The sequence below is a fragment of the Giraffa tippelskirchi genome, chromosome 12 (genome assembly GCF_054371585.1).
Source record: "Giraffa tippelskirchi isolate mGirTip1 chromosome 12, T2T-mGirTip1v1.2.pri, whole genome shotgun sequence".
NCBI lineage: Eukaryota > Metazoa > Chordata > Mammalia > Artiodactyla > Giraffidae > Giraffa > Giraffa tippelskirchi.
Window position 1 is genome coordinate 145,886,872 of NC_137286.1, and position 25,544 is coordinate 145,912,415.

General features: G+C 46.9%; 1 protein-coding gene and 1 long non-coding RNA gene across 2 annotated transcripts in view; one reads left to right on the forward strand and one right to left on the reverse strand.

Annotated features, from left to right (window-relative positions):
• Positions 1 to 25,544, reverse strand: part of NALF1 (NALCN channel auxiliary factor 1) — a 588,087-nt gene that overhangs the window by 20,024 nt on the left and 542,519 nt on the right. Inside the window, exon 3 of the mRNA XM_081551424.1 lies at positions 7,848 to 8,019. Coding sequence (XP_081407550.1) covers positions 7,848 to 8,019 — 172 coding nt within the window. The remainder of the gene's footprint in view (positions 1 to 7,847; positions 8,020 to 25,544) is intronic.
• Positions 7,416 to 9,589, forward strand: LOC145530318 (uncharacterized). Its single transcript, XR_014071655.1, has 2 exons — positions 7,416 to 7,494; positions 9,195 to 9,589. It is a non-coding gene; the product is annotated as an uncharacterized LOC145530318 (long non-coding RNA).

Here is a 25,544-nt window from a genome sequence, read left to right on the forward strand (position 1 = left end):
ACTCCAGTATTCTTGCTTGGAGAATCCCACGGACAGAGGAGCCTGGCGGGCTGCAGTCTATGGGGTCGCAAAGAGTCAGACAGGATGAGTGACTGACACTTTCATCCTTGCAGATAAACTTTAATTTCCAGAATTAAGGTCCTTCCTCTGCCTTGCTGCTCTGACTGCTACATGTCAGCCTTCGACACCTCTGTGTCTCTTCAGTCGGGCAGGTTTCTGGGGAACCTGCAGAAGGGTGAGTATTTCACCCTCACCCTCGCTCTCGGGAAGCTCTCTAAACATTTTGATTCAATGTCCACCTGGGCGCAGACCCACCACCTGACTGCCCATGGTGCCCTGCTCTGGTCCTTCCGGGGAAGCATTCAATCATTCTGGCTTCAACAAAAGACTGCCGTCCATCCTCGGGAGCTCAGAGAGCATGAGCTGTTCCTGCCCAGGCTAGCAAGTTTCAGTGTGGCCGCAGGTTAACAGGGACTTCTCTGGTGGCTCCAACGGTAAAGAATTTGCCTGCAGTGCAGGAGACCTGGGTTCGATCCCTGGGTTGGGAAGATCCCCTGGAGAAGGAAATGGCACCTCAATCCAGTATTCTTACCTGGAGAATCCCAGGGACAGAGGAGGCTGGCAGGTTACGGTCCACGGGGTCGCAGCTGTGAGATGATGTCACTAGGGTCCTCACCAGGGCGTGTTAAAGAGAGGACAGCTTTCTGCTCAATGCATCAGCGGCGCTCACTGACCTGGGGACAGGCCAGGAAGTGGCTGCAGGCTTCGTCTCTCCGGCTCCTGGGACAGTGAGCCCCGGATCCCTGCCATCACATTGGGCACAGCTTGTGCTGATTCTACCCTAGGCCACGCCAAAGCACCAGGCACGGGCTCCTCAACTCTTCCGGTCTAATCCCTTTTGTGTCTCCTCTTGGATCAGGCAAGGCAGAGACAGAAAACGCAGAAGTGCCACTTGGACTATGTCAGAGCTTCTCCAGAGACTGTGGAGGTGTGCGGGCTTGGGAGGGCGCGTACGGTCAGCACCCCTGGAGGCAGGTGAGTTTATCACCAGTCCTGCCTCCTCTCCAACCAGCATCATCCAGGGGGACCCGGAGCCAGAGGCCATCCTCCACCAACACCCAGAAGGATGGCCCTGAGTTGTCCGCAGCCGGAGGGCCTCGCCCTCATCCTGCCCGTCTGACTCAGACAGGATCGGGCGCGCTCGGGGTGATGTGGCCGCAGACTGCCCATCTGACTCAGATCCGGCCCTCAGCAACCAGGAGGGGCGAGAGTGCTGGAGGCCCGGCCTTGCCAGCCCTTAGTAACGACGAGAAAACAGAGACCCAGTGGGTGACACTTTCCACAATTCCTAGCCACGGGCAGAATCCACCAACCTAATTTCCACTCCAGGGGTCTTTCCCGGCATTAGCCTCCTTGCTAAAGGCAAACTTGAGCTGCTGGGGAAACACACAGAGGTGGACGTCGGGGAAGACAATCTTAAGTATGAGGACCTGAACTCAGATCTAAGTATATGCATTTAATCCGAAAGTGCAGTGTTTTCACGCAAGACGGTGTCCCAAACACATGAAGGTACTACATGCTGCTCAAGGCTTTTAAAAATAACTTCTTTTCATATTTCTTATTCTAGCCTGATCATGGGCTTCCCTTGTGGCTCAGCTGGTAAAGCATCCGCCTGCAATGCAGGAGACCTGGGTTGGATCCCTGAGTCAAGAAGATCCCCTGGAGCAGGGAAAGGCTACTCACTCCAGTATTCTGGCCTGGAGAATTCCATGGACTGTATAGTCCATGGGGTCGCAAAGAGTCGGACACGACTGAGGGACTTTCACTATCCTGATCATGCTATCTTCCTTCACACTTCCCTTTCGGCCTAAGTATGTATGTAAAGATTTTTTTTTATTGCAATACATGGTGCTATAACTAAGTGGTATTTCATTATTCTTTCTTCCAGGGTCTGGGGGGTGGGGGGCAGAAGCAAGTTTTAGACAAATCATGAAACATATTCACACCCTGGAAAAAGTACGGAAATTAAAAATATCATAGGTGTCCAAATGAAGAGATCTCTGGGTAGCAGATTATTCTACTAAAATGCTCCTTTGATGAGAAAATCTGTTATGTCATCTTTCTAAAAAATCTTTGATCAGTTCTGCAGTCATGTCAGGACACGATTTGGGGAAGGTTTTTTCACAGTTGTGAACTCTCTGCTGTGAATGACACGAAACATTTTTTTAAAAAATCCTTTCTGATGTGATCGACATGCATATCCAAGTAATTCTTCTCCATCACTGTCTCGCCACGGATTATTGAATTTCCCGGCCTGCGGGCCATTGTCTGCTTTAGGTCCCCTGCAGGAGCACGTCTGCGCCACCAGGGGGCGCCCAGCACTCATCACATCATAATCAGACCTGTCACCCTAACCGCGCGCCAACAGCCCACCGTGTTTTCCCGACCGGCAGAAACATAACCTCCTCCTTGTCACAGCTCAACAAATGAAATGCAGAATTTACACAGATTTCTCAAATATGTTTTATCTCCATTGTCAGTAACCCCCAGCAGATCGACTTCTACTTTTTTCTTTTTCCTTTTCAATAATTCATCTATGAAAAATACAGCCGCGGATCCTGTCGAGTCTCTTTTATCCATCAATCAAGAGGCAATTTTCATGTTTGTTGCCATAGCACCTGCAGCCCGCGCGGTGCTGCTGCTTCTGGGTGATGCTGGTTCCCCAGCCCAGGTAAGCAATCAAGGGCTTCCTCTAGGGGATTCAGGGAGAAGGCGAGGGAGTGTGTGGGGGGAACCCCGCCTGATTAGCAGGATGCTGGGTTAACAACGTAGAAGCCATGAACGACTCCACCCCCTCACTCTGAAGATGAAGAAACAGTTTCTAAAATAGCAGAGCGGTCGTGTGAACCCAGCTTGAGAACAGAGCCCACTCTGACAAGTTTTAACTCAATAACGCCTGCCACCCAGTGACAGGCTTCACCCTGACAGCGCCTCGGAATTTCTCCCTGATTAATTTCTCAAACGCTGCTTCAGCAACCTGTCAGTTTTCTCCTCTAACAGGAAAGCCAGGAGAGATCTCCAGGCAAAGAGTCTTTCCTTCCTCCCCTAAGACGGAAGCAGAACTTAACATCCGAGGACGCCCTTCTGTCCTCCAGCTTTGTGGTCAGAACATTTGGTCTTGACCTTCAGTAACAGCCTCAGTGAAAGACACTGTACAGGAATGGACATACATTCGCAGATATTTCATTGCTTTTTAAAATAAGCTACCAGCTTGCTAAGGATGACCAAAAAATAGGAATGTAAGACATTCCCATGTAGGACATGGGTAAGTAATGTGCCTCTTTAGAAATGATGCATTAAAGATGGCATCTAGTAACTTTTCAAAATTTTAAATAGCTCCTCGATTAAAGGAATTTTAAATATTTAAAATAATTTAAAGGAATCTTGTCTGTTCCGAGCCCTCTAACTGGCTCCCTGATCCCAAGGGCTGAGATGCACTTTTTTTTGGACAGAGGACAGAAATTCTAAGCATCAATATTATTCAGTAAAAGCCTGTGTGAGAGGGACCACTAGAGTCCTGCAGTCCCACATCTCTGAAAGACTGGATGCAGCTCATGCTGGGGAGAAGCCATCATCACACCACTGGTTCGTCTTGAACCACGGAGCAGCTTGAACGCAGTGGACCCTCCCTACACCGCATCTGGCCAGAGAACCTTTTGCAGTCACGTGCTCACTGGGTATTTTTTTGAACTTCACTTTTAGAGGGAATCGCTTTCCTTCTGGAAGCTTCCAAATTGGGTGTATTGGATCCATATTACTAGGAAGATCATGCGATTAATTATATTGAATCTGAAGGAAATGCTATTCCTTCAACTTTTGATGATAAATGATACTATTTTCCAGCCTATAGAATGGAAACAAAACCATTTATTAATCTTTTTTAAAGAAGAGGAATTACTGGAGGCAAGGTGAAGACCAGTCTACTTGGTGAAATCCTTTGAATGAAACTGGGATTTGTTGTTGTCCTTCACCCATTTCATTGAGGAAGAACTGGAACTCTCCTGTGAGCCTGCCTCCTGGGGTCGGGGGGAGAAGGGGGTCTCAGGTTATGTGAAGCCCACTGAAGAACTAGGAAAAAGACTCCCATTTCTGGACTAGATTGAGCCTAATTCTGCCAGAGCACAGAAGACGCTTTATGCAAAATGCATAAAGGTGGGTGAGATGACTCGGCATTCACTCCAAATTTACCTAAAAGGTGAATTCTTTGTATCTTCATGTCCATCTGTAAGAGATTGTGTGACAAAGTTTGCTGCTGCTAAGTCGCTTCAGTCGTGTCCGACTCTGTGCCACCCCATAGATGGCAGCCCACCAGGCCCCGCTGTCCCTGGGATTCTCCAGACAAGAACACTGGAGTGGGTTGCCATTTCCTTCTCCAATGCATGAAAGTGAAAAGTGAAAGTGAAGTCACTCAGTTGTGTCTGACACTTTGAGACCCCATGGACTGCAGCCCACCAGGCTCCTTCATCCATGGGATTTTCCAGGCAAGAGTACTGGAGTGGGTTGCCATTTCCTTCTCCATGACAAAGTTTGGAACACATTTATATGCAAAATATATGCAAAAATCTCTTTATATATTATATATGCATATAAAGAGAATTTATATGCGAAAGTCTCACTAGTTTCCTTACAAATGCGAGCGGCCACTGGGCTCCGGGGTGGGGTCTCCCTGGTGGACCCTGAGAGCTCCCTTCTACCCAGAAGGAGACGTTCTGGGGGCCCTGCTGTCTGGGACCCTGGTCAGTAGGGACATGGCAGCAAGTGGTTCTCATCAGCAGAAATCTGTATCTTGTTCAGGCCAAGCAACAAAGAACTGGACCATAAAAAAGGCTGAGCACTGAAGAATTGATGCTCTTGAACTGCGGTGCTGGAGAAGACTCTTGAGAGTCCCTTGGACTGCAAGGAGATCCAATCAGTCAATCCCAAAGGAAATCAGTCCTGAATGTTCATTGGAAGGACTGATGCTGAAACTCCAATACTTTGGCCACCTGATGTGAAGAACCAACTCATTGGAAAAGACCCTGATGCTGGGAAAGAGGAGAAGGGGACAACAGAGGATGAGATGGTTGGATGGCATCACCGACTCCATGGACATGAGTTTGAGCAAACTCCAGGAGCTGGTGATGGACAGGGAAGCCTGGCAAGCTGCAGGCCATGGGGTCGCAAAGAGTCACACATGACTTAGTGACTGAACAACAACAAAGCAACAAAACTCAAGGGGCCTCTGTGATGCAAAGTGGGAAAGGATGGCTGCCAGTGGTCCGGACACAGAAGAATCCTTCCAGGAGGCCTGGGCCACAGCTTAGAAAAGATCAATCTGAAAATTAGCACATTTTTGTCCAAAATATGTTCCAGAACTTAGGGGCAAAATGCCTTCAAAATTTTATTCTATACATTTTTGAGAAGTAAGAAAAAGTACAGAAGCTGAACTGATAGCAGGGAAAGGAGGTGCGAGTTCCCAAATATTCAGTAATGAGATTCTCCCAGGAAGCTTCTAAAGTCGGTGACATTTTCCCCGGACCTGAGGCATGACAACTCTGTCTCTCCCTGTCTGTGTTCCTGGATGATGCAGATGAAACATCTGACTTCCAAAAACTCAAAGGTAATTAAAAAATATAAGACAGACTTTCTGCACACGTTGTGCAGAAAGAGATAAAATTCCACGTGAAGCTTTCTAATGGCCTTAGAGGGATGCAAGGAAAGACATAAACACTGAGACCAAGGTCTTAGATTCAAACTGACAGCAGAGACCAGGAGGCGGAGACGGAGACAGGTGCCCGCCCTTGGTCTGAGCTGCTGTCAGCTCTGAGAAGCTGCTCAAGCTGCTGAGCTTCTCTTGGGAAAAAGCTGCGTGTGTGCGTGAACAAGAGTGCCACCTCCACATGGAATTCCAGAAGGCTCTCAGAAGTCTTACAATCATTGATCCCAGCATCACGAGATGAAGACCTTATCTTGATGACCATTTGTCGAAAATGTTATACAGAAGTCAAATAGCTGAATAGCCTGTGACTGGGGAATTCTGGCTCCGATTCAACGGAAGGAGGTGTTACTATCTTTCTCTGTCTCTCCCTCCCTTTCGTTCTCTCTCCTCCCAGCAGAGAGCAGCTGTATGAAAAGTGATCTCAGCGTCAAATGAGTGGAGCAACATGAACAGCTGGCCGGTCACCTTACAGTCCTCGTGCACCATGTCCGCGGCCCGCGGATGACGCGTCCGTGACGGATCTCATGCTCCTCGCCCCGTCGGTAATCCTTGAGCCAGACGTGCCTGGGGGCTGTTGCTGTCACTAGTTTACTACCAAGAAGACAACGGCTCAGAGAGGATGCACCGCAGAACAGAGGGAAAGCCCGCATCTCTTAAGCTCCATCCAGACGATCTCCCCACAAGGCTGGGCAGCATAACTGTCCCCCAGTGTGTAGGCAGGTCCTCAGGGCAGAGCCTCGCTGGACCGTCTCTTGAAAGCTCAGCACTTAGAACAGTACGGCTAGTGGATGGGCTTGGAGATAAATGCTGCAGAAAGAATCTGGTGAATTCTCACTTACCAAAACTTGAAAACTCAATGGCGCAATTCAAGCCATCCAGTTACAAGGATATCACGTAGCGCTTTTTGAGAGGAAATGGAACGCCAACTCTGATGGTTCCATCACGGCGGCTGAGTGGACCGTGCTCACTCGTCTACTCAACATTTACATTAAAAAGCAATCTCCTCTCCTCCTTTACATCTTATTCTATGCCTAAATTGTGTACTGCTTATAAATATCCAGAAATTGAACGCCACTATTGGTGTTCTGCCCAGTCTGAGTCATTTGATGAAAGAAGAAAATAGCATCAATGGGAAATATGAGATAAAATTGCTCCTGGTCCTTAGTATGTGATTCTAACATATACACAAGTAACTTAAATAGGCATTTCTTTATACTCTTGGTATACACACACACACACACACACACACACACACACACACACTTATTTAAGTACATACTTGGGCTTCCCTGGTGGCTCAGATGGTAAAGAATCTGCCTGCAATGCAGGAGACACAGGTTCAATCCCTGAATTGGAAAGATCCCCTGGAGTAGGAAATGGCAACCCACTCCAGTATTCTTGCCTGGAGAATTCCATGGACAGAGGAGCTTTGTGGGCTACAGTCCATGGGTTCGCTAAGAGTTCGACACAACTGAGCAACTTTCACAAGTATGTACTTAAATACTTATACTTATTTAAGCTAAGTAAATAAGCACTTATTTATTAGCACCTTTTTTTTTTTTGTCAGAAAATTTCACAGGCCCTAGGGGAAAAACGGCTTCAGAATTTATTCTGCTTTTTGAGAAGAAATAAAAAGAACAGAAGTGCAACTGACGGCTGGGGAAAGAAGTGACGGATTCCCAAGTATTCAGTGATGGGATTCTGACCTCAACTTATTGCTGGTTTGAAGAAGAAAGGTAATCTTACTGGCCTTATCTCCGTATCTGTTCTCAAGTTAATACAAAGATAGGGCAGGTGGAACCCAACTGTCTCCAAGTCAAATTGGAACAAATCTAATGTTGGCTGACATGTTGCCATGTTACCCTTTTACGAACGTAATGATGGTGGTCACAGACAGACAAGACATCACGTGGCATTTCCGAGTCAGTTTCGGGTCCTTTTGGGGGGAGTCTGTGGAGGAAACCATGGAACAGTCCTGGCCGAACCTTCAGGGCTTCGTGGGTAGGAGGAGACCCCCAAGCAAGCAGACACCAGGTGCCAACGCGGGTCCGCCGCCCAGGCTGGGTGCCCGCCCCGCCCAGCACTGTACCTGTGCAGATGAAGCTGGAGAGGCCCCCATAGATGACCTCATCATTGTCGGGCAGTATGAACGGACACCGCGTCTGAACCTCCAAACAGTATTGCTTGCAAGGGATCGTCTTTCTGCAGTTCAGCTGCGCGACTTCAAAGTACTGGGAACACAGCCAGGCTTTGTAGACAATCTGAAAAAGAGAAGAATCAGAAATAGGGTGGGATGACAACAGTTCTGACTAACGGAGGACGCGCTGTCCTGGGAGAAGCACGCTGGGGCTTCCAGCGGCTCCTAAGAAGACGCGCACTTGGAGAAAGCCAGGAGGCCAGCTGCAGGCGACGTCTAAGCAGCAGCGGAACACTGTTCAGGGAGCCCTCAGGAGGCTGTGACAGGTGATGGGCGCGTTTGAGTGTCAGGTGTGAGCGTGCTAAGTCGCCGCAGTCGTGTCCGACTCTTTGCGGCCCCGTGGGCTGTAGCCCCCCAGGCTCCTCTCTCCGTGGGATTCTCCAGGCAGGAACACTGGAGTGGGTTTCCCTGCCCTCCTCCCGGGGATCTTCCCGACCCAGGGATCCAACCCACATCTCTTGTGTCTCCTGCATTGTCAGGCAGGTTCTTTGCCACGAGTGCCACGTGGGAAGCCCCAACTCAAGTGAAAAACTGTGAAGTTGAGCAGGACCTGAAGTTTTCAAAATCCAGTGATAGACAAGAAAGGAAACAACCGTGTGGACCCACTGGGGTTATTTACTGCAGGTGCGAGGGGCTGGGCCCTGCAGCTGTGCAGTCGCTCAGTCGTGTCTGACTCTTGGCGACCCCAAGGACTGCAGCACACCAGGCCTCCCTGTCCATCACCAGCTCCCCGGAGTTTGCCCAAGTTCGTGTCCATTGCATCGGTGATGCCATTTCTTTTACATGGGGAAATTTTTTTTTATATATAAAAGGACAAAAAAAAATGTTTTGTTTTGTTTGTAATAAGGTGATGCTTTTTTGAACTGTGGTGTTGGAGAAGACTGGAGAGCCCCCTGGACAGCAAGGAGATCCAACCAGTCCACCCTAAAGGAAATCAGTCCTGAACATTCATTGGAAGGACTGATGTTGAAGCTGAAACTCCAATACTTTGGCCACCTGATGCGAAGAACTGCCTCATTGGAAAAGACCCTGATGCTGGGAAAGATTGAAGGCGGGAGGACAAGGGGATGCCAGAGGACAAGATGGTTGGATGGCATCACCGACTCAATGGGAATGAGTCTGAGTAAACTCCTGGACAGGTGATGGACAGGGAGGCCTGGCGTGCTGCGGTTCATGGGGTTGCAAAGAGTCGGACACGACTGAGCGACTGAACTGAACTGATGCTTTTTTGTATAAAAGGACAAGAGCCCTGCAGACGCCGGCTATTCCCGCCATAGACACTAGGTGGCGCTGAGTCCCCGGCAACGAGGATGCGCTGGTTTGAGCTTGAACTCCAGGGCCCTGGCGGACAGCGGTGGGTCCTGACATTGATGTCTCACGTCAGAGGCAATAAGGGTCTCTCCGTCCGAAAGCCCGGAAACACCCAGCCTAAATCAGATGGCTTACACTCGTGCGGTGGTGAGGAGCACGAGTTAGGACCGCTCATCAGATCTTGGACTTTCAGCCTCTGTGATCAGCATGAATACTTGATAAGCATTTGCTTAACTTAACGACATGTGAAAGGGCTATGATCTCATCTAACCCTCTGTCATTGATAGGTATTTTGGAAAATAAATGTTGAAAAAGCAAACAAACAGGTTTTTCTGTAATATAAGGGGACAAACTGAACCTAGGTCTCAATAAAACGATGACAAAGTATCCGCCCTAGCCACGCTGTGACTCAGGTCTTTCCCTGATGCTTGGTTCTATTCTTCTGTTTTTAGGGTTAATGCTATTCAGGTAAGATTTTGTCACTATGTCCTACCTGGAAAAGTGGGTGGTTTGCAGTTAAATGTACACTGAGAGATCATAAATACCGGACAATAATAGCAAGAATAATAGGAAACGTGTATCACACTCTGTCAGTTGCTAATGGCAACTGACATACATTTTTTCCTCCATGTAATTCTCAGCACATGCATTAGCACAGGGATAACAATCAGCAATAGAAATAAGTGGACAACCCAGAATCCAAACAGAATCTGGGTAACTCTTGCCAATATCCTGTAAGGAGGAATCTTGTGTCAGGAAAAGGAGAGAGAAATAAATGACTCTGCAACCCTTTCCAATGCTGCCCTTTAAGAATTTTTTGAGGGAAGGGTGTTGAGAAAGTTAGGTGTTTTGTGGCGGCACAAAACCAGAGAAACAAAATGACCCTGAATACACATTGGAAGGACTGATGCTGAAGCTGAAGCTCCAATACTTTGACCACCTGATGCGAAGAACTGACTCACTGGAAAAGGGAAAAGACCCTTATGCTGGGAAAGATTGAAGGTGGGGGGAGAAGGGGATGACAGAGGATGAGATGGTTGGACAGCATCACTGACTCAATGGACATGAGTCTGAGTAAAGTCCTGAAGTTGGTGATGGACAGGGAGGCCTGGTGTGCTGCAGTCACGGGGTAGCAAAATGTCAGACAGGACTTAGTGACTGAACAACAGAGGGATTTTCAGACAGAAGCCCATGATGAAAAATGAATACACTTGTCTTCCTTCATAAGAACGCCGTAGTATAAGGAAGGCCAGAAATCTTCTTTGTAACGGCTTAGCCTTCTCCTACAGAGTGACATACTGGATCATCACTTTTCCAGGTGTCACTGAATGGTATAAATGGTTCTGTGATGCTAAAGAATAATTTGGGGAAGGAACAAAAATAGAGTTAAGGTCTTCTGGTGATAAACGGACGGTTAAACTACTTTTAACCCCCTTCTCCTGAAGGGTTTGCCTGTCCTCTCTCTCCGGAAGCAGTTGCTAGGTAACTATGCTCCTGGAGGACAGCCCTCCTCCAGCCCCCGTGCGCTCCTCCCCTTGGAAATCACAACTGAGGGTACCACTTGGCCTGACAGCGCCTGTCCTGCAGGCGACAGAAAATACGCTCCGGTTACAGCCCAGAAAAGGAGCAGACTAACCAGACTGCTAAAGTGGCCTGCGTAGGAAGGACATTTTCACTTAAACAGTGGCATACCAGTTTTCTCTTTTTCTCCCGGAGCATTTCTCGTTTGTTATTTTCCCCCATGAAACCCTTGAGACAGTTTTGGGAAATACTCTACAAATAAAGAACCCGATTATAGAGAGATCATTGAAGCAACTGCATGGAGTTCCGGCCAGCACTCCCTTCCCGGGCCCCGGGGCCGCTGGAACGCTTCTGAGAAGAAGTGGGAAGAGAGGATGACAAGGCAGGGGTTGGGTCTCTGGAGTCCCCGAGGGGAGGAGGGCAGTTCAGGGGGGAAAGGTCCTATGAAACGCCCAGCTGAGCCCCTTGTTTTAAAGTGAGAAGGGGGGCTGAGAAAGATCACAGCTGACGGCAACCCCCAATCCCTGCCCTCCTGGGCGGTGTTCTAATAGCTCAGCACATTGTTGGGGAAGCATCCACCGATCCAGTCATAACCTATTTTTCTTTTTTTGCAAGTCACCTCATCCCAGACGCACACTTCATTATCTTCCTTTGAAACTCTGTGTTGTGGGCTGTAGCGAGCACCCCTGCCCCAGCTCCCACCTCTGGCTGATCCCCGGGTCTTCTCTGCACCAGCATCACTTTACACGTTTCCTGGGTTACTCGGGCCTATTGGATGGTGTGAGGCGAGGAGGGGACCCCAGGGAACTGTGGTCCACTTGACTCCTACACCAGTCTCTTGATGAAGACCGATTATTTTTTTAAAGATAATTCTCAGTTTTCATAAAAAGTTCTGGCTGTAACTGGCTGGAGGCAGGAGCATGGTTGAGAGGAAATCCCTGGAGACAGACTGAGTCAAGAGGCCTCTGCTCCCAAATGGTGGGACGTGAGGTTAAGCCGCGGGACTCTGGGAGGGGGCGCTTTATGTAGGGAGCAGGAGGAGCCTGAAACAGCCACCATTCTGTTCACTACAACTCGTATCACGGTTTTCAGCCTCGTCCTTGCACGTGACGTCAGCGCGCACCAGGTCCTGATTCTGGGAGATCCCAGCGACCTGGGCTCATCTCCTGGAGAACCTGTCACAAAATGGCCAAGCCTTGTATTTTCCCCCATAGGGGCTTAGATTCTCATTTACCTATACTTGTCTCCATCCTCCCAAATCTATATCCACATTTTAGAGCAAGGGAACCAATTTATATTGCAAATACATGTTAGCAGGCTGAGAAAAATAATGCAGGTTACAATTTTTCATTACGAAGAAAAATGTCAGGTATTGAAAAGGGTCGTCATCGTCACCTTAGAGGAAGGCTGATTTCTTTCCCCTTTCCCGTGAGTGTTACTAAGGGCTGGCTCTTTCCCCATGGGCAGCTTGTGTTGATGCATTTTATGAGCTCCTTTACTGTCAGCTCTCATGTGTGAGTGGCCTGTGTTTTGAGCGTGCGGGGTGGGGGCGGGGGGGGAATAATTGGTTATGCAAGCAACAGTCTGCCGCGGTGGCCGCCTCTGGCTAATGCACTTTGGTGCGCCAGGCATGTTGTTACAATTCTAAGTGGAGGAGAAAGTCAGAATACACCTTCACATTCATATATCTCAACCTCTTTCATCTAAATCTGTGTCAGTGTCTGGCTAAAGCACAGGCTGCACCCAGAGACTGGAAAGACTGCCGTGTTTTAAGAGGAAAACAAAAAAACAAACCCTGCCTGCAGGTTGAGCCAAGTCCTCCTCCGAGGATAACTCAGAGACGGGCAGCCTAAGGAGACAGGCTCCTTGATCCGCCGGAGATTCAGTGTCAGCAAGCACACCTCGTCCTACCGTATCTTGGCTCCATCTCTGAAATAAAATGCAAATGCCTTCCTGTTTTCTCTCGGTGACCCACTTTTCAGATCCTGTTATGACACTTGGTCTAATCCCCTGAACTTCAGAACGACGGCCCTCGCTTCCTGGTGCCTGAGGTCTGCAAGTCCACCCCATCCATTCTCGCGCCGTCCCTTCAGGGGAGGGCGTGGGTAGGGGATGAAAAGGCAGGCCCGGCCTGGCCCGTCTGCCGGGGGTGGTGCCTGGAGGTCCACAGACCCTCAACAGGCAGTGATGACAAGAGGCGAATCCACTCTGGGAGCTTCCTGGACTAGAGGATGCGCCCAACCGGTGATGATCTCGGTAACGAAGGAAACCAGAGAAGGATCGGCAGTGTGTCTCCAGCACTGTCTGGGGGACACAGGGCCAGCCTGCTTTTTCTTTTCCTCCTTCCACCATCAATATACGCCCTGCGTGGTCTGAGACAATGCCATCCCGGCCACATCTTATCTCTTCTCCCCATCTCACTATAGTTTGGTGTCAGCCCAAACCACCGTCCGGAGATTTGCTCTTTCTAAGCAACCTGGCCTCTGTGATGACAAACCCAGCTGCTAAAATGGGCTATTTTCTTATTTGCCCTCTTGGCAGCAATGATTGACGCTGATTAATAAACTATTTCTTGAAATGCCGGCCCCCTGATTACGAGAATCCTATCCACCCTGGGCTTCTGCCTGCTCCGCCAGTCAGTACATCGTTGGTTGTTTTGCTGTAACTGTGGTTTCCCCAAGTGTCAGTATGCCCTGGGCTTCTGAACTTTCTAATGCATGGTCTTGCAGGTAATTGCCAGCTCTCAGGACTCAGCTGCGGTCTTTAAAACAGGGAAGCCTAAATCTGTATTTCCAGGGCACCCCTTTCTCCCTCTCTCTCATCTGGTCTGTCTGTAAGCTGTGTTCTGCACGTCTCTGTGTCCATGCTCTTTAGCATCTCAGCTTCTCCAAGTCCGGAGTGGAATCCAGCGTCTGCTCTTCAGAGAGAAACGGGACGTGAGAAATCTGGGGTCACCCAGTGCCCCTTCTGCTCTCCCCCACAGCCACGTTACCCAGGCTCTTTGGCCCAGGGCCTGCGAGCCTGCTTCCTGAGTACCAAGTCTGCAAACCTCTGGATTTCGGCTGGCACTGCTGTTCCAGCCATTCCCCTTGCTTGCCTAGCGACGCCACAGCCACGGACGCGTCCCTGTGCTTCAGTCATACACTCTCCTCCGTGCTGGCCCCCACCCGGCAGTTAGGGTAACCACTGTGAAACCCATCTGATGGCATCAGCACTCCGCTTTACATCACCCAGGGCCTCTCCACGGCACTCAGGGGGGAGTTCAAACTCCCTAACTGCACTCAGAGCTTTGCGACCTTGCCCAACTGAGCGCTCCAGCCTCGGACCCTCCCCCCGCCCCCCGTGGCCGTGGAGGGTGATGCGAAGGGTCAGCGATGCGCCTCGTCCCCTGAGACCTTGCACCCCCGAGACCCCGTGCACCTCGCTCACCCAGCCCTCAGCCTGGGCAGTTCCTACCCATCCCGAGTCATTTCGTCTGTAAACCTTCCTGCCCCTGTTCTTAAGCCCACCCCTCTGAAGCTCCGGGAATGTTCTCTTCCTGTGGACTCACGCTAAAGGTGACACCCTGCTTGTCTGCCTCCCTTTCTTGGCTCCCATAATGGGACCTTGGGCACACTTCTGTATTCTTGGCACCCTGGGTGTACCTGGGAGAAACTGACCATCCATAGAGTTCTTATTGGAAATTCACACCATGGCCTTCAGGTACGCAGAGTATGTGTGTGCGTTTAGTCGCTCAGCCGTGTCTGACTCTTTGCGACTCCATGGACTGTAGCCTGCCAGGCTCCTCTGTCCATGGGATTCTCCAGGCAAGAATACTGGAGTGGGTTGCCATTCCCTTCTCCAGGGGATCTTCCCAACCCAGGATCGAACCTGGGTCTCCTGCATTGTAGGTGGATTCTTTACCGTCTGAGCCTCCAAGAAAACCTCCAGGTATGCACTGTACTGGCTGGCTATTTGGTTCGTGTGAGCCAGTCTGCTTGACTCTGAGATCCTGCGGAGAATGGACTCAAACTGTGAACTCTGATGTGCTTCCAAGATGTTGAGTCCTATGGATCCCTTTAGAGGTATCAGCAAACTCCCTTGTGGGAGGACAAATAAAGCCTATAGAAATAAAAAATGAAAAGCCTACCTCATGAATTGAATCTCTCTTTCCAAGCAGACACCATGGTTTGGGTGCTGAGAAACACATGTGGTGGGGTGGCAAGCAGAGAAGGATTTCCACACAAAGAGGAGGCAGGAGGTGGTCCAATGAGTAGGACTCAGGGAGGCCTGGAGAGCCCCGAGGGTGGAATTTGCTCTGAACCTATCATTCGAGGTGGACTAGTTGCTCTGGCTGGGCTTACAGCAAGAAGTGTCTGGAAGTCAGATTACACCAGCTCATCCCTTTCCAAAACCGTCCTATGGAACTTCCAAAATGAACGTTCATAATGATAGAAGTAGGAGAAACGAAAGCTCATGTTAGTGACCAAGCTGTCAGGAGCTCTGCCGTGGGCATCGGAGAGGAAGGTCAGGCAGCAAGAACCCAGCGATGAGCGACGGGAGTGCGAGGCCAGGGTGTATTTGGAAAAACATCTGATCCTGGAGTTGCTGAACCATCACACCAGCACCTTCCTCTTTATCTGGCTGGGAAAACCAAGAGCGAATTTAATATCTATTCAGGAATGGCTGGAAGTGCCAAAACATCAGGCAAGGGTTTCCCCTTCTTTATGGAAAACTCTAACATTGCAGCTGCATTCACAGTGATGGACTCCTTGAATGAAGGTGCCATGTCATTTTACAGACCACAAAGAAGCCCTCGAAACCCCGGGTCTTGGACCGCAGATGGAGTTTAAAGATGATGCATGTGGCGTAACTTTGGAAAATTTCAGGCAGGAAGTGAACAAGAGGACACAGGAAATACGCTCAGCATTTTAATAACACTGTATGTCCAAGATAGTAAATGCGTCTATTGAAAAATTTAAAAAAAGGAAACAAGTTCTTTAATGGAAACCACTTCTGCGTGTCAGCCATGGGTAGACATAACAGCAGCTTTCTCAACAGCCTTTTATGAGGGTCAGGAAAGGAAGGGGACAAATGATAGCTTCTTCTGTAGACTGTCAGCCAGTCAACACCTTGAAAATGCGGCAGTATTATGTCCCATGGTCCTCTAGATATACCACGTATTTAATGAGGTCTTTATTAACTCCCTTCAAAGTGCCAACAATCCCATTAGAATTTATAGCTTTAAAAACAGCGAGGAAGCACTTCGACATAAATTCAGTTTGGAGCTCCATACTGAAGTGAGTTGAGAATGTTGAAATGGTTTTAAAAAGTTGGGAAATCAACTTTTTAAAGAAGGCAATGGAGATAAGTCTGTAGATAAATCTGAGACTAGCCTTAAGCATGGCAAGGATAATACATCCATCAAGGAAATGGGAGTTAGTACAATAGACTCTCCTTATTTTATAGGACTCACACAGGAATTCATGGAGCAGTTGAATAATAAATGAATGCTATAACCCAGAATCTAGAGTAAGTCTAGAAACTATAAATGCATTTAGTAGAACTATTATAGGGAACCAGTACACTAACTAAAAAAATGCAGATGCATTTTTTTTTCATAAAACTAAATAGAATGGGACTCATTGTAACTCCTTCACTTAATGGAAACACACAATAAAGGTCTAAAGAAAATCAAGGCATAACTTTATCATAGACCCCAAAGTAAAATATGGAAAACTTGCAATAATCAAGTAAAATGAGCTATCTAACAATCTCATCATTTTACATAGCCTTGAACTATAATACTAGAGTATAAAACGCCCAGGGTATACATCTAAGTTTTCTACTTCTCTGCAGGATTGTCAAGACATTCCTGATGAGTAATACGTGGTAACAAATCCTTCACGATATCAGAGGCATGCGCGTGCTATGCGAAGTTGTTTCAGTCGTGTCCAACTCTGCAACTCCGTGTAGCCCGCCAGGCTCCTCTGTCCATGGGATTCTCCAGGCGAGAACACTGGAGTGTGGTTGCCATTCCCTTCTCCAGGGGATCTTCCCCACCCAGGGATCGAGCCCAGGTCTCTTACATGTCCTGCATTGGCAGGTGGGTTCTTTACCATCAGAGCCACCTGGGAAGCCCATTAGAGCCACAATAACAATGTCTTTTGCCCCTTGGTTGAATGGACACTGCGTTATTTTTCCCATGAGTGGGAAGCAGGACTTCCGGTACTTTGTCATCATCAAGTCCAAGTTCAACAGCTCTCATTGTGGCTTCCTGCTTTATTCTGGCAGGTCCTGTTCTGAGGACCAGAGACAGGAGAGATGACAGCTCCTTACGGAGACGATGCCCACGCCAGTGTCTTAGGGGTGCAGCAGTGTGGCGTGTCACGTGGCCCTTGAGACAAGCCGTTTATTTACACCTGGTCTTTAGATAACAGGATCACAGCCAGATAAGTGCCAGCGAGCCTGTCAGAATTTAGAGCTTTAAAGAGTGAGAGTGAGCACTCCACAATTCTCATTAGAATAGAGTTGTAGCCTGTTATCGCGACGCGGGAGGAGCCAATGGATGGATTTTTTAGATTAATTTTTGCTGGAGTGCAGTTGCTTTACATTGCTGTGTTAGTTTCTGTTGTACAGCAAAGTGCATCAGCCACCCATCTGGATCCTTCCCAGTCAGGTCACCGCAGAGCACCCAGCAGGGTTCCCTGTGCTACACAGCAGGTGTGTGTCAGTTACCTACTTCATGCACAGCATCGACAGTGTACATGTCGGGAGACTGTGACATGCAGGAGCTAACTGGTTGCTTCCAGCCTTGGCTTCAAAGGTATCGTTCGATCCATCCGTTCATCCACATCTATTTATTGAGAGTCGCCTATCGGCGACTGGAATTCCCACCAGGGGTGGAGGGTGGCTTGAAAGGTTCACGATAAGACATTTTCCCTGGCACCAAGCTATGGTGCTAACAATACTATGTTAAAGAAAACCAGGCAAGACACGGTGGACAGTGTGCTTCCAGCAGGTGCTTTGGTTTGGAGAAAGCAGTGATGAGTGATGTCTGATCCTCAGCCTTTCCCCACGGGGGGTCTTGCCTCCAAGTTGGCTGCTAACTGATCAGGGCAGGGGGTTGCTGAAGGCTAGATCGGCTGCAGCAATTGCTTAAAAGAAAATGAGAGTGAAGTCTGCCACATCGATTGTCTCTTCTCTCCACAAACGATTTCTGTGTACCAGGCAATGCTATTTGATAGCATTTCACCCACAGTAGAACTTCTTTTAAAAACTGGAGCCAATCCTCTCACACCCTGCCACTGCTTTATCAACTAAGTTGATGCAAGATTTTAAGTCTTCTGTTGTCATTTCAACAGTCTTCACAGCACCCTCACCAGGAGTAGTTTCTGGATCATGAAACCACGTTCCTTTCTCACCCATAGGAAGCAGCTCCTCATCCTTTCAAGTCTGATCATGGGATTGTAACAATTTAGTTGCATCTTCAGGCTCCACTTCTAATTCTAGTTCTCTTGCTGTTTCTACCACATCAGCAGTTACTTCCTCCACTGAGGTCTTGAACCCCTCAAAGTCATCCATGAGGGTTGGAATCAATTTCTTCCAAATTTCCGTTGATGTTGATAGTTGTATTTTTCCCATGAATCACGGCATGTTCTTAATGACACCTAGAGAGGTGAGTCCTTTCCAGAAGTTTTTCCATTGACTTTGCCCAGATCCATCAGAGGAATCACTGTCTAGGTCAGCGATAGCCTTACAAAATGAATTTCTTAAATAATGGGACTTGAAAGTTGAAGTTTCTCCTTGATTCAAGGGCTGTAAAATAGATATTGTGTTAACAGGCATAAAAACAACATGAATCTTATTGTCCAGCTCCCTCAGAGTCCTCTATGAGGTGCATTATGAATGAGTAGAAATATTTTGAAAGGAATATTTTTTTTTCTGTGCAGTGGGTCTCAAGAGTGGGTTTAAAATAGTAAACCATGTTGCCAATAGATATGCTGACATGCAGGCTTTTTCATTCCATTAATAGAGCACAGAAAGGGTTCAGTTCAGCTCAGTCACTCAGTCGTGTCCGACTCTTTGCAACCCCATGGACTGCAGCACGCCAGGCCTCCCTGTCCATCACCAACTCCTGGAGCTTACTCAAACTCATGTCCGTTGAGTCAATGATGCCATCCAACCATCTCATCCTCTGTCGTCCCCTTCTCCTCCTGCCCTCAATCTTTCTTTTCAAGATCAGGGTCTTTTCAAATGAGTCAGTTCTTCTCATCAGGTGGCCAAAGGATCGGAGTTTCAGCTTCAACATCAGTCCTTCCAATGAATATTCAGGACTGATCTCCTTTAAGATGGACTGGTTGGATTTCCTTGCAGTCCAAGGGACTCTCAAGAGTCTTCCCCAACACCACAGTTCAAAAGTATCAGTTCTTCTGTGCTCAGCTTTCTTTATAGTCCAACTCTCACATCCATACATGACTACTGGAAAAACCATAGCTTTGATTAGACAGACCTTTGTTGGCAAAGTAATGTCTCTGCTTTTTAATATGCTGTCTAGGTTAGTCATAGCTTTTCTTCCAAGGAGCAAGCGTTTTTTAATTTCATGGCTGCGGTCACCATCTGCAGTGATTTTGGAGCCCCCCAAAATAAAGTCTTTCAGTGTTTCCATTGTTTTCCCAAGAAGGGTAGTTCGGCATAATTCTTAAGGGTCATAGCATTTTCAAAATGATAAATGAGCATTAGCTTCAATGTGAAGCCACCAGCTGCATTGGTCCCTGACAAGAGGGGCAACCTGTCCTTTGAAGCTTTGAAGCAAGGCATTGACTTCTCCTCTCCAGTTATGGAATTCCTAGATACCTATAGGTGTCTTCCTACAAAAGGCTGTTTTGTCTACATTGAAAATCTGTTGTTTAGTGCAACCACATTTATTAATACTCTCAGCAAGATCTTCTGGAAATACTGCAGCATCTACATTAGCATTTTCTGCTTCATCTTGAACTTTCACGTTATGGCCACTGCTTCTTCCCCTAAACATCATGAACCAACACTTTCTGCAGCTTTCAGCTTTTCCTCTGCAGCTTCCTCACTCTCTCAGCCGTTGTACAGTTGAAAAGAGCTGGGGCTTTGCCCTGGAAGAGGCTTTGGTTTATGGGAATGTTGTGGTCGGTCTGACCTCTCTAGACCACTGAATCTTTCTCCACATCAGCAGTAAGGCTGTTTCACATTCTTATCATTTGTGTGTTCACTGGAGGAGCATTTTTAATTTCCTTTGAGAACTTTCCCTTTAACATCCACAGCCTGCCTAGCTGTTTGGCACAAGAGGCCTAGGATTCAGCCTGTCTCAGCTTCCGACATGCCTTCCTCACTAAGCTTAATTATGTCTAGCTTTTGATTTACAGTGAGAGACACGTGACTCTTCCTTTCATCTGAACACTTAAGATGCCATTTTAGGGTTATTAATTGGCCTAATTTCAATATTGTTGTGCTTCAAGTAAGACCTGAGGAGAGGGAGGGAGCCGGGGAATGGCCTGTCAGTGGAGCAGTCAGAACACGCGCAGACTTTGTCAGTTAATTTGGTCATCGGATACGGCAGGGACTGTGGGTCCCCCAAACAGTTATGATAATAACATCAAGGGTCACTGATCATAGATCAATGTAACAGATATCATAGTAATGAAAAATTATTAGAATTACCAACATGTGACAGATGCTGTTGGAAAAATGGTGCCAACAGACCTAAGAGGCCAGGGTTGCCACAAACGTTCAATTCGCAAAAAAACATGAAAAGGAAACAAATGCCATAAAATCGAGGTATGCCTCACCTAGGTATCAAAGCCTTGTCTACATCACGTGAGTGTGGTGGTTCCAGTTTTATGAGGTGAAAATTATGATTCAGAGAATTTCATCAATGCCCAAGTCCCACGGGCAGGGAATATAGCCAAGCCTGGCTGAGTTCAGGCCACCTTACCCTGCACTCCCGCCCTGAACAAAACGTGCTCTGTTGTACCCCACAGACCTCAGTGTAAAAAAACATTAACTTCTGAGAGTTTATGTACGTTGTTCCTGGGTCTTCTGGGGAGAAGCATTGGAGATGTGAACATTTTTAATGCTTTGTACTTTGTTTCATCTCAAGGAGATACTTCAGCCACGGCTATGCATTTTCCTCTATAGTGAAAGATTTTAAATACAGTGAAGGATCACAATGTTTGTGATTTTATTAACACATGCTCCTAACTCCAAGCACCGGTGACATGAATAATGCTTTTGTTAATGAGAAAAGAGTCAGGATTATGTCTGCAAACAATTGTGCTGTGTGCTCAGTCATGTGGATCCATTGCCTGTCACTAAAACTAACAGCCACCACCAGCCAAATCAGGAAGTTGCTTTTCCTAGTCTCAGCCCTAAACTCTGCTCTCTCTTTCTCTCCCTCTTTCTCTATTTCTTATGTGAACATTTTTTTCGCCTATTAAATTACGTAGAACGGACACCAGAATTATTTATCTTCGAAACTGCACTTGATAAGCATTTTCACTATGTCCATTTAAAATTTGAACACATTTCCCTTTCATAAATGTTTATTTATAAAATGTTCTGACACACATACAGACACAGACATATACACACACACAGACACAGAGACGTACACACAGACATACACACACAGACGTACACACGGATACACATACACACAGACACACACATTTCTTTGCAGTTGGCCAGATTTCATTATCTCATCAAGGAAAAAACATCGCCTGCCTTTCCTGTTACAGTGGACTTAGAACTGAGCTATTCCTTTAAGTTAAAAATAAAAACACCCTGACTACTTTCCACAGCCATGCACCCACCTTATGTTTTTTCCTCTGGGTACAATTATGACTCCAAGAGCCTTTAGAACATTTAGTTCCCTTCATGAAGGTTGTTTTCTTGAGGGTCAGTGCGTGGGGAGGAGGACAATTTACCGGAGTGAACACCTTCGTTTAAACACATACCAAGGCCGAGGTAACTGACTGGAGGGGAGACGCTGGGTGGGAAAGATCAGAAAGCAGTGCTGTTTGTGTGATATCAAGTCCAGAAATCAGGAAATTCTGGCTAAACTATAGTTCAATTTTATTCCTTAGAATTTAACATGTTCTTCATTGTTTAAAGTCAGTTTCAGCCAGAAAATGTATGCTGTTACAAGAGTGAAACAAGGTTAATTGCATATTTATTGGAATTTGTAAACATTTAGAGGGAAATTGCCTCTGTTCAGTGGAAAATTATCCAATAACCCGTTTCTTTCACATAGTTCACACGTGAGAGGTCATTTATTCACTGTGGAATCAGGTGTGTAGGTGACAAACCATAAGGTCCTGATGATTGAATTTCCAAGTCCAACCATCTGAAAAAATCTAACACCCGTTTCCTGACTTCTCAGAACTGCTATAAAGTTGAAGAAATGTAATGATGATTACAGCAAATTGGTGATTTCAAATCTTATTAAAACAGCATCTTATGAAAACCGAAGTTGATAACCACTGACGCTCACACAGCACCTGTCTGAACTCATTCACTCAGGTTGGTCTGACTCTGCAGCCCACTCAGGCTTCCCCGGCAGCTCAGACGGTAAAGTGTCTACCTGCAATGGGGGAGACCTGGGCTCAATCCTTGGGTCCGGAAGATTCCCTGCAGAAGGAAATGGCCACCCACTCCAGGACCCTTGTCTGGAAAATCCCACGGACAGAGGAGCCTGATAAGCTACAGTCCACGAGGTCGCAAAGAGTCGTACGCGACTGAGTGACTTCACTTTCACTTTCATTTCTGCAACCCACTGGACTGTAGCACACCGGGCTCCTCTCTCCATGGGATTCTCCAGGCAAGAATACTGGAGTGGGTTGCCGTTCCCTTCTCCAGGGGATCTTCCCCACCCAGGATCGAACCTGGGTCTCCCGCAGCTCCTGCATTGCAGGCAGATTTTTTACTGCTGAGCCATCTATATACCAGAAGTTGTTAATAAAAGTATTACTTGATTCTCTCAAGAAGCCCCCCAAAATAAATAGCAGTATTTATCCTTTTTTTAAACAGAAAAAATGAAAAAATGAGGCCCAGAAAGCTAACTCCCCAACTGAAGTGAGCAAGCTAAGCCAAAGGGCCAGAACTCACACACAGGCTGGCTATTTTCAATTTCCGTGCACCTAGTCATTAAAAGACGCTTACTCCTTGGAAGAAAAGCTATGACCAACCTAGACAGCATATTAAAAAGCAGAGACATTACTTTGCCAACAAAGGTCCATGTGGTCAAAGCTATGGTTTTTCCAGTACTAGTGTATGGATGTGAGAGTTGGACTATAAAGAAAGCTGAGTACCGAAGAACAGTGCTTTTGAACTGCGGTGTTGGAGAAGACTCTTGAGAGTCCCTTGGACTGCAAGGAGATCCAACCAGTCCATCCTAAAGGAGATCAGTCCTGAATATTCACTAGAAGGACTGCTGCTGAAGTTGAAATTGCAATACAACTGTATATGTTGTCTGTAAACATTCTTGTGTTACATCATTTCAGGATATTTCTTTTTGGCCAAATAAAAAGTGTAGGTGGAGCAAGCCAACATATCATCAGAACAGTGCAGAAAATTCTCTGAGGTTGCATATCATTCATCGTCAACGGTTCTCTTCCTGTTTGAGTCAAAGCTCCAGTCCCTCTCTATGAATCTTTCATGTTACAAATCATAGATGCTGTGTACTTCCACACAGACTGTCACCTGTGTGTAATATTTTCCCCCAATATTTCTTGTAGAAAAAGAGTGACCATCTTTCTCCCTAGCAAGCAATGTGGTTGCTTCCAAATCCTGCAGTTCTGACTGACTGTGAATCAGGCTACACCTGCTTTTGCCTTAATTTCTCCTTAGAGGCTGGTAGTGTTGAGGCAGTCTGTCACAGACCAGACTCTTCATTAGAGCTGCATTTTATCTGATATTTGTAGAGGTGCTGGAGAAGATTCTAGAGCCCCTCAGACTTCAAGGAGATCAAACCAGTCAATCGTAAAGGAAATCAACCCTGAATATTCATTGGAAGGACTGATGCTGAAGCCAAAGCTCCAATGCTTTGGCCACCTGATGGGAAGAGCCAACTCATTGGAAAAGACCCTGATGCTGGGAAAGATTGAGGGCAGGAGAAGTGGGTGACAGAGGATGGGATGGTTGGATGGCGTCACCGACTCAATGGACATGAGTTTGAGTGAACTCCAGGAAATAGTGAAGGACAGGGCAACCTGGTGTGCTGCCGTCCATGGGGTCACAAAGAATGGGACACGACTTAGTGACTGAACAACTCTATGTCTAGCACTGTGCCTTGATCTATGAAGAGTTACTGAATGGATTAATTGTCGCAGCTAAAAATGTTCAAGACACAAGGTGTGTAAAAAATCCTTCCAAGAAATATGTTTGGTAAACACCATGCCTGCCAAGAATGTTTAAACATCATTATGAATGAATTTGGGCCTTCTGATCAAATAGTTTTGATGGCCACTTTAAGTTAAAATTTGAGCACATTGTTTTTCTGAAATGTCTTCTCCATAACATCATTCAACTTTGCATAGTACTGGTGATTTTCACGTCTTCATAGACAAGAATGTAGGTATAACTGAAACAATCAACATCCCCCCACAGCCAATACATGCAAGATTTACATGATGAGATTGACAACGGAATGGAAAAGAATACCTAATGGAGAGATAAGAGCCCTTCAAGCGACAAGGTTCTGAGAGAAGCTGTGAGCAGTGTCACTTATTACTTGTGACGGGTTGAAGAAGTGCATTTATTTGCACTTAGATTACTTATTTGCACTTCAGTTAGTAATTTCAACTTCACGGAGTTTTAGGAAGGATAAAAGAACCGTATATATGTAAGGTAAAATAAAACACAATAAAATCGAATAAGAGTTTGCTAATGTTACGTGTTGGCAAAGGCAGCTGTTTCATAATGTAAGCCCTTTATGCATAACACACTGGCAGAAAGAATGGATTGCCTTTTTTTTATTGAATATTAACTTGGTCGTTCCACCAACATCTACAAAGTATTATGTGAAGGGCCTGGGCCACATATATTGGTAAAAAGGAGTGGTACCATAGTTTATCAACCTGTATTTTTTGGTTAATTTGGCTAAACAGTTCTATCAATGAAGGTTAATCTCAAAGAAGGTTAATGGCAGCTACAATCTATTATTGAGCTTCCCAGGTGGCTCAGTGGTAAAAAATCCACCTGCCAATGCAGGAGACACAGGATAATCTGGTTTGATCCCTGGGCCAGGAAGATCCCTTAGAACAGGAAATGGCAACCCACTCCAATATTCTTGCCTGGGAAGTCCCATGGACAGAGGAGCCTGGCAGGCTACAGTCCATGGGGTCACAAAAGAGTCAGACAAAAAAAAACAACAACAAAAAAACAGAGTTGGACACAACTGAGCGCACACACACAACAAGGAACTATATTATGGGAAATAATAGTCATCTCAGACCAATACCAGCCATGATGGAGGGGACCGTGGGCTGCTGGAGAAGGCCCTCTCTCCCTGGGGACAGGGAATTGTCATCCTGTTGGCCTGGTGATAAAGAGAGTGTGGGATCCTTTCTCTTGCTGAGGGCCACACAACACCTGCAGCATAATTGGGTACTCAATGTCTGTTTGTATTTGAAAAGTGCTTCATGTAACTGTTATTATGCGTCCAGGGAGGCCTTGAGCTCAGCTGCCAACCTTTGCATCGCACAGTTCAGGAGAGCAGGGCGAGGAGCCCACAGAGGCTTCGGAGTG